This window comes from Ahaetulla prasina, chromosome 6 (assembly GCF_028640845.1).
Source record: "Ahaetulla prasina isolate Xishuangbanna chromosome 6, ASM2864084v1, whole genome shotgun sequence".
NCBI lineage: Eukaryota > Metazoa > Chordata > Lepidosauria > Squamata > Colubridae > Ahaetulla > Ahaetulla prasina.
In genome coordinates, this window is record NC_080544.1 from 29,139,746 (window position 1) to 29,155,143 (window position 15,398).

The 15,398-nt window shown below is 36.9% G+C and overlaps 1 protein-coding gene across 1 annotated transcript in view; it reads left to right on the forward strand.

Annotated features, from left to right (window-relative positions):
- PCDH15 (protocadherin related 15) overlaps positions 1-15,398 on the forward strand; it is a 474,186-nt gene that overhangs the window by 338,096 nt on the left and 120,692 nt on the right. Inside the window, exons 22-23 of the mRNA XM_058188831.1 lie at positions 12,315-12,455; positions 13,403-13,515. Of these exons, the coding sequence (XP_058044814.1) occupies positions 12,315-12,455; positions 13,403-13,515 (254 nt within the window). The remainder of the gene's footprint in view (positions 1-12,314; positions 12,456-13,402; positions 13,516-15,398) is intronic.

Genomic DNA, 15,398 nt, shown 5'->3' on the forward strand with positions numbered 1-15,398 from the left:
GTACAACATTTACAACACAATTGATGGTCAATATATCAATATAAATCATAAGGATTGCCAGCAACAAGTTATAGTCATACAGTCATAAGTGGAAAGAGATTGATGATGGGAACTATGAAACGATTAATAGTAGTGCAGATTCAGTAAATAGTCTGACAGTGTTGAGGGAATTATTTGTTTAGCAGAGTGATGGCCTTCGGGAAAAAACTGTTCTTGTGTCTAGTTGTTCTGGTATGCAGTGCTCTATAGCGTCGTTTTGAGGGTAGGAGTTGAAACAGTTTATGTCCAGGATGCGAGGGGTCTGTAAATATTTTCACGGCCCTCTTCTTGATTCGTGCAGTATACAGGTCCTCAAATGGATTAGGAACAGCACTGATATGTAGTCATAAAGTAGAAGGATACCAAAGAATTTTCCTTCTTAGTTTACTATATTTATATTAAATACTGGAAGCCAACAATTGTTAATTTTCCAATTTGGAAAACTTCGGAATACAGGTAGTCCTCGATTTACAACTGTTCATTTAATGACCATTCAAATTTACAACAGCACTGAAAAAAAGTGATTTATGACCAGCTTTCACACTTATGACCATTGCAGCATCCCGGTGATCATGTGATCAAATATCATGCCCTTGGCAATTGATTCATATTTATGACAGTTGTAGTGTCCTGGGGTCACGTGATACTCTTTTGTGACTTACTGACAAGCAAAGTCAGTGGGGAAGCCAGATTCACTTAACAACAGTTTGTCTAACTGAACAACTATTGTGATTCACTTAACAATTATGGTAAGAAAGGTCATAAATTTGAGGCAAACTCACTTAACAAGTGTTTCACGTAGCACCAGAAATGATGGGCTCAATTGTGATCGTAAGTCGAGGACTACCTCTGTACATATATCACAACTTTGATTGCATGGACAGTATCAGACCTCTAATATCGCTGGAAACATTTATTTAATTAGAAGGTAGTAGAATGGACTGTCCGATGAAAGAAGATTTGAGACCCTTTCCCATGTTAATTTAACTTCATGGGAAAACCCAACACTAGCAATTGGGGGAAACTGGTGATACAGAAAAGAATTTTGTCTTTGGTCCATCTGATAGATGATGAAGATGAATTTTTAACATCAGCTATGTTGAAAGATAAATGTCATTATGAGACGTAATCCAATGACAATATTTACACCTACAATATTGGTTAACTATATTGTTTGGACCAACAGTGTTGATCCTGGTAATATCTGAGAGACTAGAACAATTTGTTAAATCCTTTAAAGCCCCCCCAAAAAACCCCTAATATTATTTTTTTATATGTTATCAGAAAATCAATTTGATATGTGGATATTAAGAAATGATTGGAATAAAGAATCAGAATGTTTTATATTTCCTAGACAATGACTTAATTTCTATACCAAGAATGTCAGTGAATCTTAAATAATCTAACAAGTGGGCAGCATAAATTCATAGAAGCAGAAAAAGTTATGAGCATCAAGGAAAGCATTAGTTTTAAAGGACGGATATTATGGTATTATGATTTGTCAAGATAGACTTCACTAGTTGGAACAACAGATAATATGCTTTTTTCCTCTCTCTAAAATATAGTTTTTGGTAGGATTGGCTTTAAACTATTTCCTGAACTGTAACCTACAGAATTATTCCACACTGCGGTCTGTTTATAGAATTGCTCAATATGGTCATCTCTACTCCTTGCTTATATCTGTCTCCTCTGATAAGGATTTGGGACGAAATCATCAATCTCCTGACACTTTGTGGCTTATCTCAACTCCTTGGCTAGTTTTGGCAGAAGGCTCACCGACATGACTTGGCTAAATTCTTATAAAGAATCTTTACTGCAAAAAGGAGAAAACGCGCACAAAAAGTTAACTGTCCACTTCCAGTGAGTTCAAGTAGTTCAGATGACTTTTATATCTTTAGATTGCCAGCACTATGCTTAGTAGCCTTGAAGCCAAGCCCTTCTCTGTTTTACATAAGGACCCTATTTGGCCAGAAAAACACTGTATTCTACCTCAACCGTAACAATGAAAATAGGTTTGTTCTTTTGCTGTAGACTGTATAAGTGCAATGGCCACAAGCTGTGCTTATGTAGCAGAAAAAGCCACAAAACCTATAATGAAAAAAAGAAAAAAACCCTAATTCCATCACACATAACCTCCTTCTGCCATTAAATGCTAGTTTTTGGCAGAAATTTTTGGACACCTTTAACACTCCATTGATTATCAAATCATTTGCCTTGATGTTTTTAGATGAGATCCAGTGATTGAGAGAGGCACCATAATTGCGCTACCAAGTAAAGTCTTCTTGATCCAATCAGTTTGAGCATAAGCAAAGTGCCCCATTCTATTTTCTTCTCCCATCTCATCTCAACTTCCTCCACATTAGATTTCATTTTGCTCTGATTGATATCGCTAAATGTCTATGGTGATTCTCAGTCATCCAGGTCATGGTTGTCTCAAAGGTGCTTTTTTTCAAGAGGCAACTGGAGTTTCTGGTTTTTCTTTGAAGACGTTTTGCTTCTCATCCAAGAAGCTTCTTCTTATTGTTTATTGAAGCAGTACAACGTTACTGAAGGATACCGTTTAACTCTACCTAATACTATCAAAAAGTTTAAACTTCAGAATTCAATAGCACTCTATTAGCAGGTAGTGAAATTGAGCCATAAGGACAATCAACAAGAGCATGCATAATGGTCTTGCTTTATTTAAAATTAAATAAGCCTGGGGCTAAGAATGTTATTTTACTTACGCATCCTTATTTCTACCCTAGTCACAATAGTATTTCTCTCTTTTTTTTGGCTTTTTAATACGTATGCATCCGGTTTCCACCATAGTTGTAGTAGTATTTTTCCTTTTGACTTTTTAATATTTAGTGATTAGTGGAATTTCAGGGACTGACAGCAAGTAAAAACAGTGAAGATTAACATAATCCTTGAATTATATAGAACCTTTAACTCTTCACTTCCTTCCTTGCTCTCCACTCAACACAATTGCTTAAAAACAGCTTTTTCAGAAATTTTATCTGCCCTCTGTATTTTAAGTCTGGCTTTTTGGTCTCTGTTGAGTGGTCTATTTCTTACTATGCCAGTATCGCTTTTTTCTTCTTCTTTACTTTCTACTTAAGTAGGAATTTCTTACAATCATTAAGTAGCTTGGCACCCACTGAGGAAGGATTTGGAGCATTTAGAACAAGGCTGTGCAACCCTTTTCAGTCTGGACTCTGAATTATAACTTTCAGTTCTTCTTAGGAATTTCAGGAAGTGTAGGTAGTAATAAGGTGATATTAGGTAGGTAAAACTTTTCGGACTCCATGGTTGCAGGGCAGGGTTGAGGAATTAATGTAATAAATTGCTCCTGTTTAGATGTCTACTTCCCAGTAGTAAAATTATCTCAGTCTGTGAGCTTCATTGCTTTAAAAAGATTTGGGAACCCTCCATCCCCAGGATGACAAATAAAACTTTCCAGAGTGTGTGTGCACATGCACGCATGCACACATGCACACACACACATATCACAGCTTTGTTCACATCACGGGTGCAACAGCTAACAAGCTCCCCTAAAGTCTCAGTTGAGCAAAATTTGAAACCCCAGTAGGCAGAGTTCCAAGAGGGGAACACTCCCCTCTTGATCCACCCACATCTTGGTTGTTACCAGATTTCTCCCCTCATTCACAATCAAATCATGGATGAAAGAAGACTTACATTAGACCAATCTGACATTTACAAGAAACAGCTGAAAGTCAGAGCTGCCAAATGGGGTCTACGACAACTCAACACAGCCAACTTGCCATAGCCAATTCACCATAACCAACTTGCCGCAGCCAACTGCCATGCCCAACTCACCACAGGACAACTGACTGCAGGACGAAAGATGCATATTGAAGAAATAGTGGAATAGAACCATTAAAGAAAAGATACCAAAGGAAGAACAAAATGAAATGTGAATAAGAAAAATTAAAACAATTGTTTGATTATTTTAAATAATTAAATTGAATGGTCCTACAACAAGTTGTCCCAAGGTGAGTTGGCCTTGGCAAGTTGGCTGTGATGAGTTGGCTGGAGTGAGTTGACCATGGAAAGTTGGCTGCGACAAATTGTCCCATTCCAAGCTCAAGGTATCTAAGGGTTCCTTGTCCTTGCTTGTCATAATCTCAATATCCCTGTTCTAACTATTCATCATCCCAAACCTCTCACATCTTGTTATTCCTGTTCTGACCTAGGCTTCCTGAGACAATAAAAAGCACACAATTAGTCCCCAAAACCCTCTTTTAATTTCAACGGCTGTAAAGAGCCGTTGAAATGAATCACAAATAGTTTGTAAAGAGTCCGACATAACTCTGCCATAGTCCTTTGGGATAAGGCTGATAAGCACCCACCTTTATCTCCCTTGACACGCTGCCAAAGACCTAATTGGCAATTAGCTTTGCAAGGCCACAAGGAGCACAGAGTCAAAATGGAGCTTCAGAATTTAATCCGACCAGCATGGACAAAGTTTCTTCCTGCAAAGGCTCATGTGCCTTTGCTCCTCCTTTATGTCTTATGGTAGGGGCCAATCATCTCCAAGCCTTACTCCCAAGTTGCCCCTTTTGTCTTAACTGTTCTTGCCTCCTGGTAGCTCTGCATATGCACGCACTGCGAACAGGCTTCCCCTGTTCCTCTGCCTAGCTGATGTCAGACTCTGGAGGCTCCGGAATACCACATAACTCCCAGATGGCCCTGGCCCCATCTCTGCCTCTGATTCAGAGCCCTCGTCTGAGCCTTCCCCAGACTCCAGGACTGGCCCATGTTCCTCCACAGCTTTGTCACTGTCTGACTTTGCTGCCAGCTCCACAGGCTGCCGGCAGACCACAACACCTTCACCCCAGGCTCAGGTATTCATTCCTTCATCCTCCTCACCCATATATCACACTTACCACACACAACACATCAACAGCAACCCCCCCTCAGACAACTCCTGCCTTCAGCAATAAATAGCTCAGAAAAAGGCTACAGCACAGAATATAATCAGTTACCTCGAAGTAATAGTTTCGTACCTCCTGAGCTTCTTTCAAAAAGGCCGTTTTTAGCCCATCACAGCAGCCTAACCTGCAGGATAAAAGGACTGGATAAATGTTGCCAAATTACTTCCATCAGGTGGGCTTGCAGTTGACAAACCAAGCTAGGGCTAATACAAAAAGCACACCACACTTTTTATGTTACTAAAGAAACATCGTTTTTGCTGGATTAAAAATCTCACCAGTAATGAGCTTGATCCTATATGGAAATTGCACCCCTGCTAGTGCAAAATGAATGCCTCTTCATCTTCTCTGAATCTGAATTTCAGTTTATTGGCCTTCCATTTATTATCACAGCCAGACACTAATTTTGTATTTCTAAGGCTTCACGTGAACGTTATGAAAATATTGATGGTCCTTTATCATCAGGTCTAGGTGGCATTAAAAGGGGATTTGATATGTAGGTAATGAGCTTCATTGGATAAAATTAGACCTCTTTTGGACGTACAGTATAAATTAGAAACATTTGAGTGAAGTTCTGCACAGTATGACCTTGGGCTTCTAAATAGAGGTTGACAGTAACCTTATTTCTTCTGTTTCCGCCAGTGCAAACTGATCTAGAATTATACCATAATTTAGGGTTTCTCAACCTTGGAAACTTTATGATGTGTGGACTTCAACTCCCAGAACTCCCCAACTAGCATTTCAAGTTACCAAGGTTGAGAAACTCTGCCATAATCAATCAAGGAAGAAGATAAGAGAACTGCATTTTTCCTGACTTATTTTTAGGGTTATTTTTATCCCATCTTTACTATTTTTATAAACAACTCAAGAGAGTTAATATTTCTCACACTTGTTCCCCCTCCTATTTTCCCAACAATCCTGTGAGATGAGTTGGGCTGAGAAAGTGTGACTGGCCCAAAGTCACACAGTCAGCTTTCATGCCCAAGGCAAAACTAGAACTCCCAGTTTCCTAGTTTTTAGCCTGGTGCCTTCACCATTAGATTAAATGGGCTCTCTGACTTTTTGATGTCATTCCCCAAGTCAACCAATGTTTTTCTTGGTGTGAAAAACCACACATACCATACCATACCAAACCATACCATACCATACCATACCATACCATACCATACCATACCACTGTCAACTGTCCAACTAATGAACCCAAACTAAAGAAACATTCTCGGGAGTTTTGAATTCCCAAAATAAAACTTTTATTGGATATACCTCTTCTTGAAAGCCTCCAGTGATGAAGCTCCTACAACTTCTAAAGGCAACTTCTGTTCCATTGGTTGATTGCTCTTACTGTCAGAAAATTTCTCCTTATTTCCAAGTTGAATCTCTCCTTGATCAGTTTCCACCCATTATTTTTTGTCTGGCCTTCAGGTGCTCTGGGAAATAGCTTGACCCCCCCTTCCACTCTGTGGCAGTCCCTCAAATATTGGAGCACTGCTATTCCCTGGTCCTTCTCTTCAGTAGACTAGCCATGCCTAGTACTTGGGACTCTTGGGAAAGTGTCAAGCAGGAAGGGGAGTCAAGTGACCTATACAAAAGGTATATTGGTGAAAATCACATATTCTCAAAAACTCACGTATGGAAAGGAAAATGATTGCTCTTGCTTTCCCAACATGGGTCAAAGGAGTACAGAATCATCCACCAATTAGCAGCCGTGGTACCCACCAGCCAGCCAGAGCATGTAGTCAGCATGAATGCCTCAGCAGCAGAATGATAGAAATCAATTTCTTAAGCTTGTTTAACTTGAGGCTGGTTTCAACACGGGAGATAAGTAGCATAAGGCTGTTTATCTGGAATCATTCTAATTCTGACAAAGTGAGAGATTGAAGTTTTTTCTGCCCCCCAAGCATCAGAAGTTGAATTTAAAAATATCAGTGGAGGCAACAATCATGATTGAGTGTTACCCTTTTTGTATGTTGTGTTGAGATGCCTGTTGCAGATTACAAAAGTGACAGAACTTGCGTTATGCCATTGTAACATTCTTATAATGATCTTAAAATTGTCAGATTTTACAGATGTTACTTGCTTTTACAGTAGTGAAATATGGAAAAATTATCCAGGTTCTTTACAGTGAACATACTTTTGTATTTTTGGAGCTCTAGAGATAAAGGACATTGCTCATATATTATTTGAATGTCAACTATATTTGAAAGAGAGAGATTGGTATTTTGGATCACATATTAGATAAATGTTCAGTTGGAATCCACACATTAAAATAAAATCTGTGGTGGGAACTCAATTATTACACATAACACAGCTCTATTATTTGAAGAAAACAATGCAATTAAAAACTGCATGTGGTTCTGGTTAGGGTAAGTTGTAAGAAAGATCCAGAAATAAGATTTGTATTTCCTTGTATTTCTACTTTTACGCTACTTTGTTACACATCACTTTGTTAATACACGTGGTCTTAGAATGGGTCTGTATTTTGTATTCTGATATGACTTAATGGTTAATGAAAGAAGTATCATTTTTTAATATTATGTTGGCCACACAATCAGACATTTAAACCAGATTTGGCATTTTTTGTCCACCTATTGGCTCCTTCCCAAGGACTTGGAATAGGCGCATAATGTTGTTAAAGAACTTTAAAAGTATGCTCACAGTACTGTCTTTGCATTCCTTCACCATAGTCATTCTATTTCTGTTTGCAGGTCTTTTATACTTTGTGATTTTCACCAGTTCTTTCCCTTCTGTTGTCTCTAAAAATGCAATGTTCACTTTCTAAACTTTCTTGCTCTTCTTAGCAACATTTATGAAGATTGGTGTGTGGTGTGGCAGATCCCTATCTTTTTTTATTCTAAAGACCCAGAGCAAATTAGTATCTTCATCTATTACTTTATCTGATATGTGATCCCATAAACTCTTGTTTGCAATGTTTAAAGTCTGTGTAATCTTCTTGCAGCAGTAACCAGATTGTCCAACTTCTTTGCAGAGATGGCATTTGATGTCTCTTGCTATATTCTCAATTCTGACTTTATATGCATTTGTTCTTAAAGTTTAGTTTTGTGCATCCAGAATTAGTCCCTCTATCTCATCTTTTAATTTTCCTGCTCTTAGTCATTACGAGATTTTGTTAACTGATTTGCCTGCTAATTGTTTATGTATTGGACATTTAATACTTTGCCTTGCCATATCTTTTTTTCTATTCTTTCTGTTCTTCTATTCTTTGAATAGAAAATTGATTGATCGATTAATCAATCAATCGATCAATTTGATTGATCGATTGATTGATTTGATGACATTTCTCTGCCATCCATCTCACTGTCAAGTGACTTTGGGTGGCCTGCTGTACCATAACAGCAAGAATACAAAAGATTAAAACAATAAAACATCAGCTATTCAAAATGAACAGAGATTAACTACATTAGAAAATAGAATGGGGTGGGATATTCTTCCTACACCACTAACTACTTCCAGCATGGGACACTCCGATCAGTGTTGTTGTTCAACTGTCTGGTGTATTTGCAACATTCCACACCCGCCAATGCTCTTTGGAAAATATTGTCTGTCAATGTTGCTGTATGGATGAAGGGCACGATTCATTGTTAATATTTTTCTGGTCTTTCTATCCAGTGCTTTTAGTTCTGCTTAAGTCAAGTTCACTATTCTAAGTGTGTAGCTAATGGCTGGAATTGTCCAGGTGTTAACTGCCTTGATGGTATTTCTGCCATTGAATTTCAATTTTCAGATCTTCAGTCTCATGATGTATTCATTTCTAAGCTTCTTCTTATACTTGATGTTAGCAGCTTGAAAGATGCCCAGGTACTTATAATTATCTTCTTCATCCAGTCTCTTGACATTATCTCCATACGATATGGAAATAGGATATTTAAATTCCTTCAGTTTTCTTTTCCTCTGTTGCATGAAAAAAAATATCAAACTTCATTGCAATATCTTGGCTGTATTTAAGGACAGAGTTGAGCAGTGATTCTATTTCAGATGGTGTTTTTCCATATATCTTCAGATCATCCGTGTAAAGGAAGTGGGAGATGTTTTTGATGTTTGATAGCCCAACCTGTTCAGTATTGTTGACAGAGGACAAATACAGTACAATGACAAATACTAAAGGTGAGAGTGAATCTCCTTCAAAGATTCCTCTCTTGATACTAACCTTTCCCTATCTATCTCCAAAAGAGCCACGGTGGCACAGTGGTTAGAGTGCAGTACTGCAGGCTACTTCTGCTAATCAGTGGCTGCCAGCAATTTGGCAGATCAAATCGCACCAGGCACAAGTTTGACTCAGCCTTCCATCCTTCTGAGGTGGGTAAAATGAGGACCCAGATTGTTGGGGGCAATATGCTGACTCTGTAAACCGCTTAGAGAGCACTGCAAAGCGGTATATAAGTCTAAGTGCTATTGCTAGTAACTAGCAACTGTGTCTGCCATTGATCTTTGCACAAAGCTTATGACCTTTCTGTAACCATTACATCTAGGCATTTGATTATCCAAATGTATGACAGAGTTAAATGTCATCTTATAATCAATCCAAGATACTTTCAAATTGGTCTTCCTTCATTTCCAGTTTTCCAAAATCATCAATTAGGGACTGATTTTTATTCCTCAGCTATTTGGGCAGTTTCCTTTCTGATAGAAAAACCTTGCTTTCAACGAAATGCTTTTGAATTGCATCAGCTACCACACCAATCTTCAGTTTCATATCCTTGCAGTATGTTATTAAACTGCTTGGCAATGAGTGGGTCTAGATGAGCCAAATGTTTCAAACTAAAACATGCAATTCATTTTCAGCGTGAGGAGTTCCTAGAAAAAGACAGATTATAAATCTAACAAATAACACATTTTGAAAATATCATTTTCTGCATCAGATCCCATTCATATCAACATGGAAACTTTGCAATAAATTAATAACATCAGTAAAATACTGTTATTTAAAAGTGCCAAAGGTCCCATTGTTTTATTGTCCTTATTTTTCATTGCAATTATTTTGGAATGAGTATGTAATCTGATGGGCCAATTTTTGCATATCCTAAGTGTTTCTTTGCCATAGGGATATCAGTCCACTTACTGAATTTATGTGCTAAATTGGTTGGTGTTTACAACAAAAATGATGATTTATTTTTTTAAAAAAAAATCATTAAAGGAATAATGATGACAGTAAAAGCCAGTTTATTAGCAAAATTGCAGTGTTACATTCTTTTATAAATTACATATTGAATTTTATACATATCTTCTGCCCAGGAAATACAGTTGTTGATCAGATTAATAGATTAACAGAGTTGGAAGGGACCTTGTAGGTCATCTAGTCCAACCACCCACCCAAGCAGGAGATCCTACACCATTTCTGACAAATGGCAGTCTAGTCTCTTCTTGAAAGTTTATGGTGATGAAGCTCCCACAACTTCCAAAGGCAAGCTGTTCCATTAGTTTTATTCTCACTGTCAGAAGAATTCTTCTTATTTGTAGGTTGAATTTCTGCTTAATCAGTTTCTATCCATTATTCCTTGTGAGGCCTTTGGGTGCTTTGGAAAACAGCTTGACTATCTCCTCTCTGTGAAAACCTCTCAAATATTGAAACACTGCTACATACAAGGACTGCTATCATCAGTCTTTCTAATTGAGAAGGATACCCTGATACCCTTAGCTGAAACAGATTTTTCTAGTTCCATTTCACATAAGTTTATGCAACAAGAAATGAGGAAAGAATTGATTTGCCTTTTCTCTCTAAGTGACCCCAAGGTTGTATGCTAGGTACTTGATAAGACTTCGGAAACATTTTAACCATATCATATAATTATCACTGTACTGAAACAAAAGATTTATAACTTAATACAAAATGAAAAAAAAAATCTGCAGATCCCTCCCAAAATCAAAAGTGTCACTGAAAAGTATTTATTACAAATGCCAGAATTTGCCAGATTCTAAATAAAGAAAAAATATTGCCAGAAATTGCAGGTATTCGGTATAAAAGTACTCTCGTACTTTTGTATTCTGTGGGTATGTGCTGTGTGTATGAAGGTTGTATGTTTCTTCAGAATTTAAATCAAGCAAATTTGTTCCAGTCTGTAAAAAAAATAAAACCAGTATTATGCAGCTGACATAGCCTAAAACAGGAATAGTGCTCATATATAGTAAAACAAAAAAAAATTGGACTAGTGTACTAATAGTTTCTATTTCATTTTAAAGACAGATATCTATATAATTCATTGCAATATATCTTCTCTATCATGCTGTTTAATATTTACCTGCTAGGACATGTGACTCCCAGAATTCCCCAGCCAGAGTTAACATCACCAAGGTTGAGAAATGCTGATCTAGGAATTTAGAGCCATATTAATCAGGGGTGGGTTCTACTTACCTTTACAACCAGTTTGCATCATGCCTGCACTCAGATCACTTTTGATGATGTTCAGGTCAGTGGGCGGACCTTCCTGCCAGTTTTGCTACCAGTTCTATAGAACTGGTCCGAACTGGGGGCAACCCACCACTAATATTAATCAATGATAGCCAAAAACAACAGTCTGGTAGCAGCTTTTCAGATTAGCAAAATTTTATTAAAAGACACAAGCTTTTAATAAGCTACAGAGTGGTTAAAGTGATTTAGATTGGGGTGAAGGAAAGAGAAGAGGTCTGAGTACATAGTCCATGAAACCTGATATTTTAGCTCTGATATAAAAGATACTTGGTCAAGGCTCCTGGGGTACAAACTTGTAGATCTTTAGGAATTTCTTTCATCAGATTACATACTGTAGTTCCTTCCAACTCTGATATTCTCTTCTATGTATACCATAATCCACCTTATTCGTAATGACAACTCCTTCCTCAGGTTGATTGTAATGTTGACATTGATGTCGTGGTTGGCATCTCATTCCTCTTTGATGAATCTATCACATATGGTGATCTTTTTCATTGATAATCATTGCTTGAGGTCCTTGGCCTAAGCTTTCAGTATAGATATCCAAAACAGCTTGTGTTCATAGCTGCAGAATCGGAAATTGGTCTTAAGAAAAGGTTTTGGTTACAACAATTTGTGTGTGTGTGTGTATTATGAAAAGTATTTCTTTGTAATAAAAAAGTATATTAAGCATCATTACAATATTAAAGAGTTACCTTGAGGTAAGATGGGCAGCCACTAAATTTTACAAATACATAAATCAATTTTAAATGTTTTTACACAAGTGGATGCCAAGTATATTTAAAACACAATAACAATATGTTTTGTTTTAAAAACAATGACCGGGAATGTAATATGAGGTTATATTTGAGTTTTTTCATTCTTACTGCCTAAGCTATGCCATCTACAATTTAAAATATACTTTTTTTTCCCTCTAGGGTACACCAGCAAGTCACGTACGATATAAAGTAGATGTTGTCCAGTTCCCATATAGTGCAAGTATCTTTGATGTTGAAGAAGAATCTGGACGTGTAGTAACCAGAGTGAATCTTAATGAAGAACCTAGTACATTGTTTAAGGTAACCGTAGGCCTATACATTTCAATATGTTTAAGACAGCGTTCTTTAAGTCATTCTGATATGTTTGGAATTACAACTTCTTTATTTCATAGTAGCACGAGCAATCTACCTACCAGATGGCAGATAGGTGAATGCCATTTTAATATGTTGCATAATAATACCACTAGAATGATTCTACACAGAGTTTACTCTGTATCCACTCTTTAATACATGTTGATATACAAACCAAGTGCAGGAAACGTAACCAGAAATTAAATGTAACATTTAAATAAGTATGCTTTGAGCTGAATACTTCTCCGGGTTTCACTGAAGTCTTGTTCTATTTTATTCTTAATATGAACAATACTTATAAAATACAGGCAGTCCTCAAGTCCCAACAATAATTGGGAGCAGATTTGCTGTCACTAAGTACAGTCCTCAACTTCCAATCGCAACTGAGCCCAAAATTTATGTTGTTAAGTGGAGATAGCATCAGTTAATAAAAGCCCTTTCCCTTTCTGTACTTTTTTGTTAGAACTCTAATGTAACTGGGATTCCTTTCAAGGGATACTTCTGCCACAAAATGGAAATTAGCCTTAGAAATCTGCATAATCAGGAGTTTTTTAATCAGAGAATTAATATTCACCAAAATGTTTATATTGCATGTAAAAACAAACAGGATGGAATAAGCCTTCTGGTATTATTAAGAACCGTGGTGGCATAGTGGTTAGAGTGCAGTATTGCAGGCTAACTCTGCTCACTGGCTCACTTTCTTAGAAGAGCAAAAAAAATCAAAGGTGTTTTTTTTTAATGTATTGGCTTTTGGGATGTACAGTATGCTGCACATTTTATTTATTATTATTTACATTTATTGCTTTTTTGGTATGATTAATAAAATAAACCCCCAATCTCTAAAATTATTCAATTGAGAAACATATGTTCAGTCATTGTGTTTGTGTGCTTAACAGCTTGTGGTCATTGCCTATGATGATGGGGATCCGGTGAAGTTTAATACAACCACTGTAGAAATTTCCGTATTGCAACCTTCAGTAATTCCACGGTTTACCCAGGATGAGTACAGGTATAATATCTTCTCTTGTTAATATTATTTTTGAAAAAAATTGGAGGGCAGACATTGGCTTTCTTAACTCTTATATTCAAAATGTTGACCTTAACTTTTAAAAGGCTAATTGGGCCAAGACCTTCAATACGCTTGTATCTAGGAGCACTATAACAATATTACAGGTGTACAAAAAAGTCTTTTTGGAGGGGGGGGTGTCCACATTAGCTCTGACCTTCTGTACAGATGTTTAGGAAAGCAACACTTTGTCATTTTATTAAGAATTGTTTTAAATTGAATGTATAAATGATTGTGTCTTGTAGTTTGCTGGTATATAATCAGAACACTACATTCTAAGAGCCATGACGTTTTAAAATAACAGAGCAAGTCTTTTTTGTTGTTGTTGTTGTTTATATTTTGGGCTTAGGTTAAATAATTAGAACACCCTAACACTTGTTAGTGTTTACATCCTAGAACTTTTGGCAGAAATATGTAGCATGCAGAAAGGTCTGGTTCCATTAAATACAGGAAATTGATCATAAGTGCTTATAAAACAGCACAGGATGTTTCTGTTCTCGCTATCAGTGTCAGGAAAAAGGTGATGCCAAGTCAATTAAACAGTGCTTACAACATTTTTAATAGAATATTGCTATTTGTGTTTTCCAGTTGTGCAATTGTCCTTTCCCGGCAAATGTCGAAATACAAAGATTTGCAGTATACATGTGCTTTATGCATAGGGCGACCATGCTGTTAAGTTTTCAGGGTGCCAAATGCAAAAACTACATTTCTTCTTTTGTTGAGCTGAAACAAAAATAAAAAAAATTATAATAAACTACTATGGATATGCATTAGGAAGAAATCTCAAATCAACTGCCAGAGAACATTTTTCCAGTTCTTGTGTTGTTCATGACATGGGTTGAATTGACTCCTTTGCTGTTCTATTATTGGTAGCCGGTGTTTTAGACTCAAATCAAAGCAAGCATAAGTTCTGCTTGCTGGCCACAGTGACAAAAAAAAATGAGAGAGTCGTAATGACATCATATTGTAAATGTGGGCTGATTTGTTTTGCGCTTCAGTACTTGGATCTCAAAACCGTAATGGTCTCATGGCTTATGTCATGACATCATCATGCACCTTAGTCATTCCCTGCCCTGACACCTATGAAAACAGATTTTCTCCCCTCCCACCCTTTCTAGCAATGGTAAAATTCAGATTTTTAATTTTTTTAAAAAAATTTTACTACCTGTTCTGTGGGAAGGATACTGCAAAACCCCCATTCCCTCTCCACTGCTGGGAGAAGGATATTGCAAAAACTCCATTCCCACCTCACTCTGGGGCCAGCCACAGGTGGTATTTGCTGGTTCTCTGAACTGCTCTAAATTTCTACTACTGGTTCTCCAGAACCTGTCAGAACCTGCTGGATTTCACCCCTGCTTTCTAGAATATGTAGCAAGTAATGATCCCTAATGTAATCTGGCTATTACACTAAGTTATCTTACTTTTCCATTAATGCAGCTTTATGTATTTGTATTGATCAATCAGTCTTTATTACGGTCACACACCAGCAAATAAAAGCATTAAAATAATAACACTAGTAATTCAACAATAATAACAATAAATGTTTTTAAAGAAAAAAATAATATTTTAAAATTTAGAAAAAGTACTTCCTATATAAACTATTGTATAAAAGAAAACAATTTTCTTTTATACAATAGTATAATTTTCAGAAAACAAATATTGTATAAAAGTAAAGAGTTTAGGTTATAATGTTATTACCCAGTCTATTAGGTGGCTCAGTGGCTAAGACACTGAGCTTGTTGATCAGAAAGTTTGGCGGTTTGAATCCCTAATATAGGCCTCCTGCATGAGCAGGGGGTTGGACTAGTTGACCTCCAAGGTCCCTT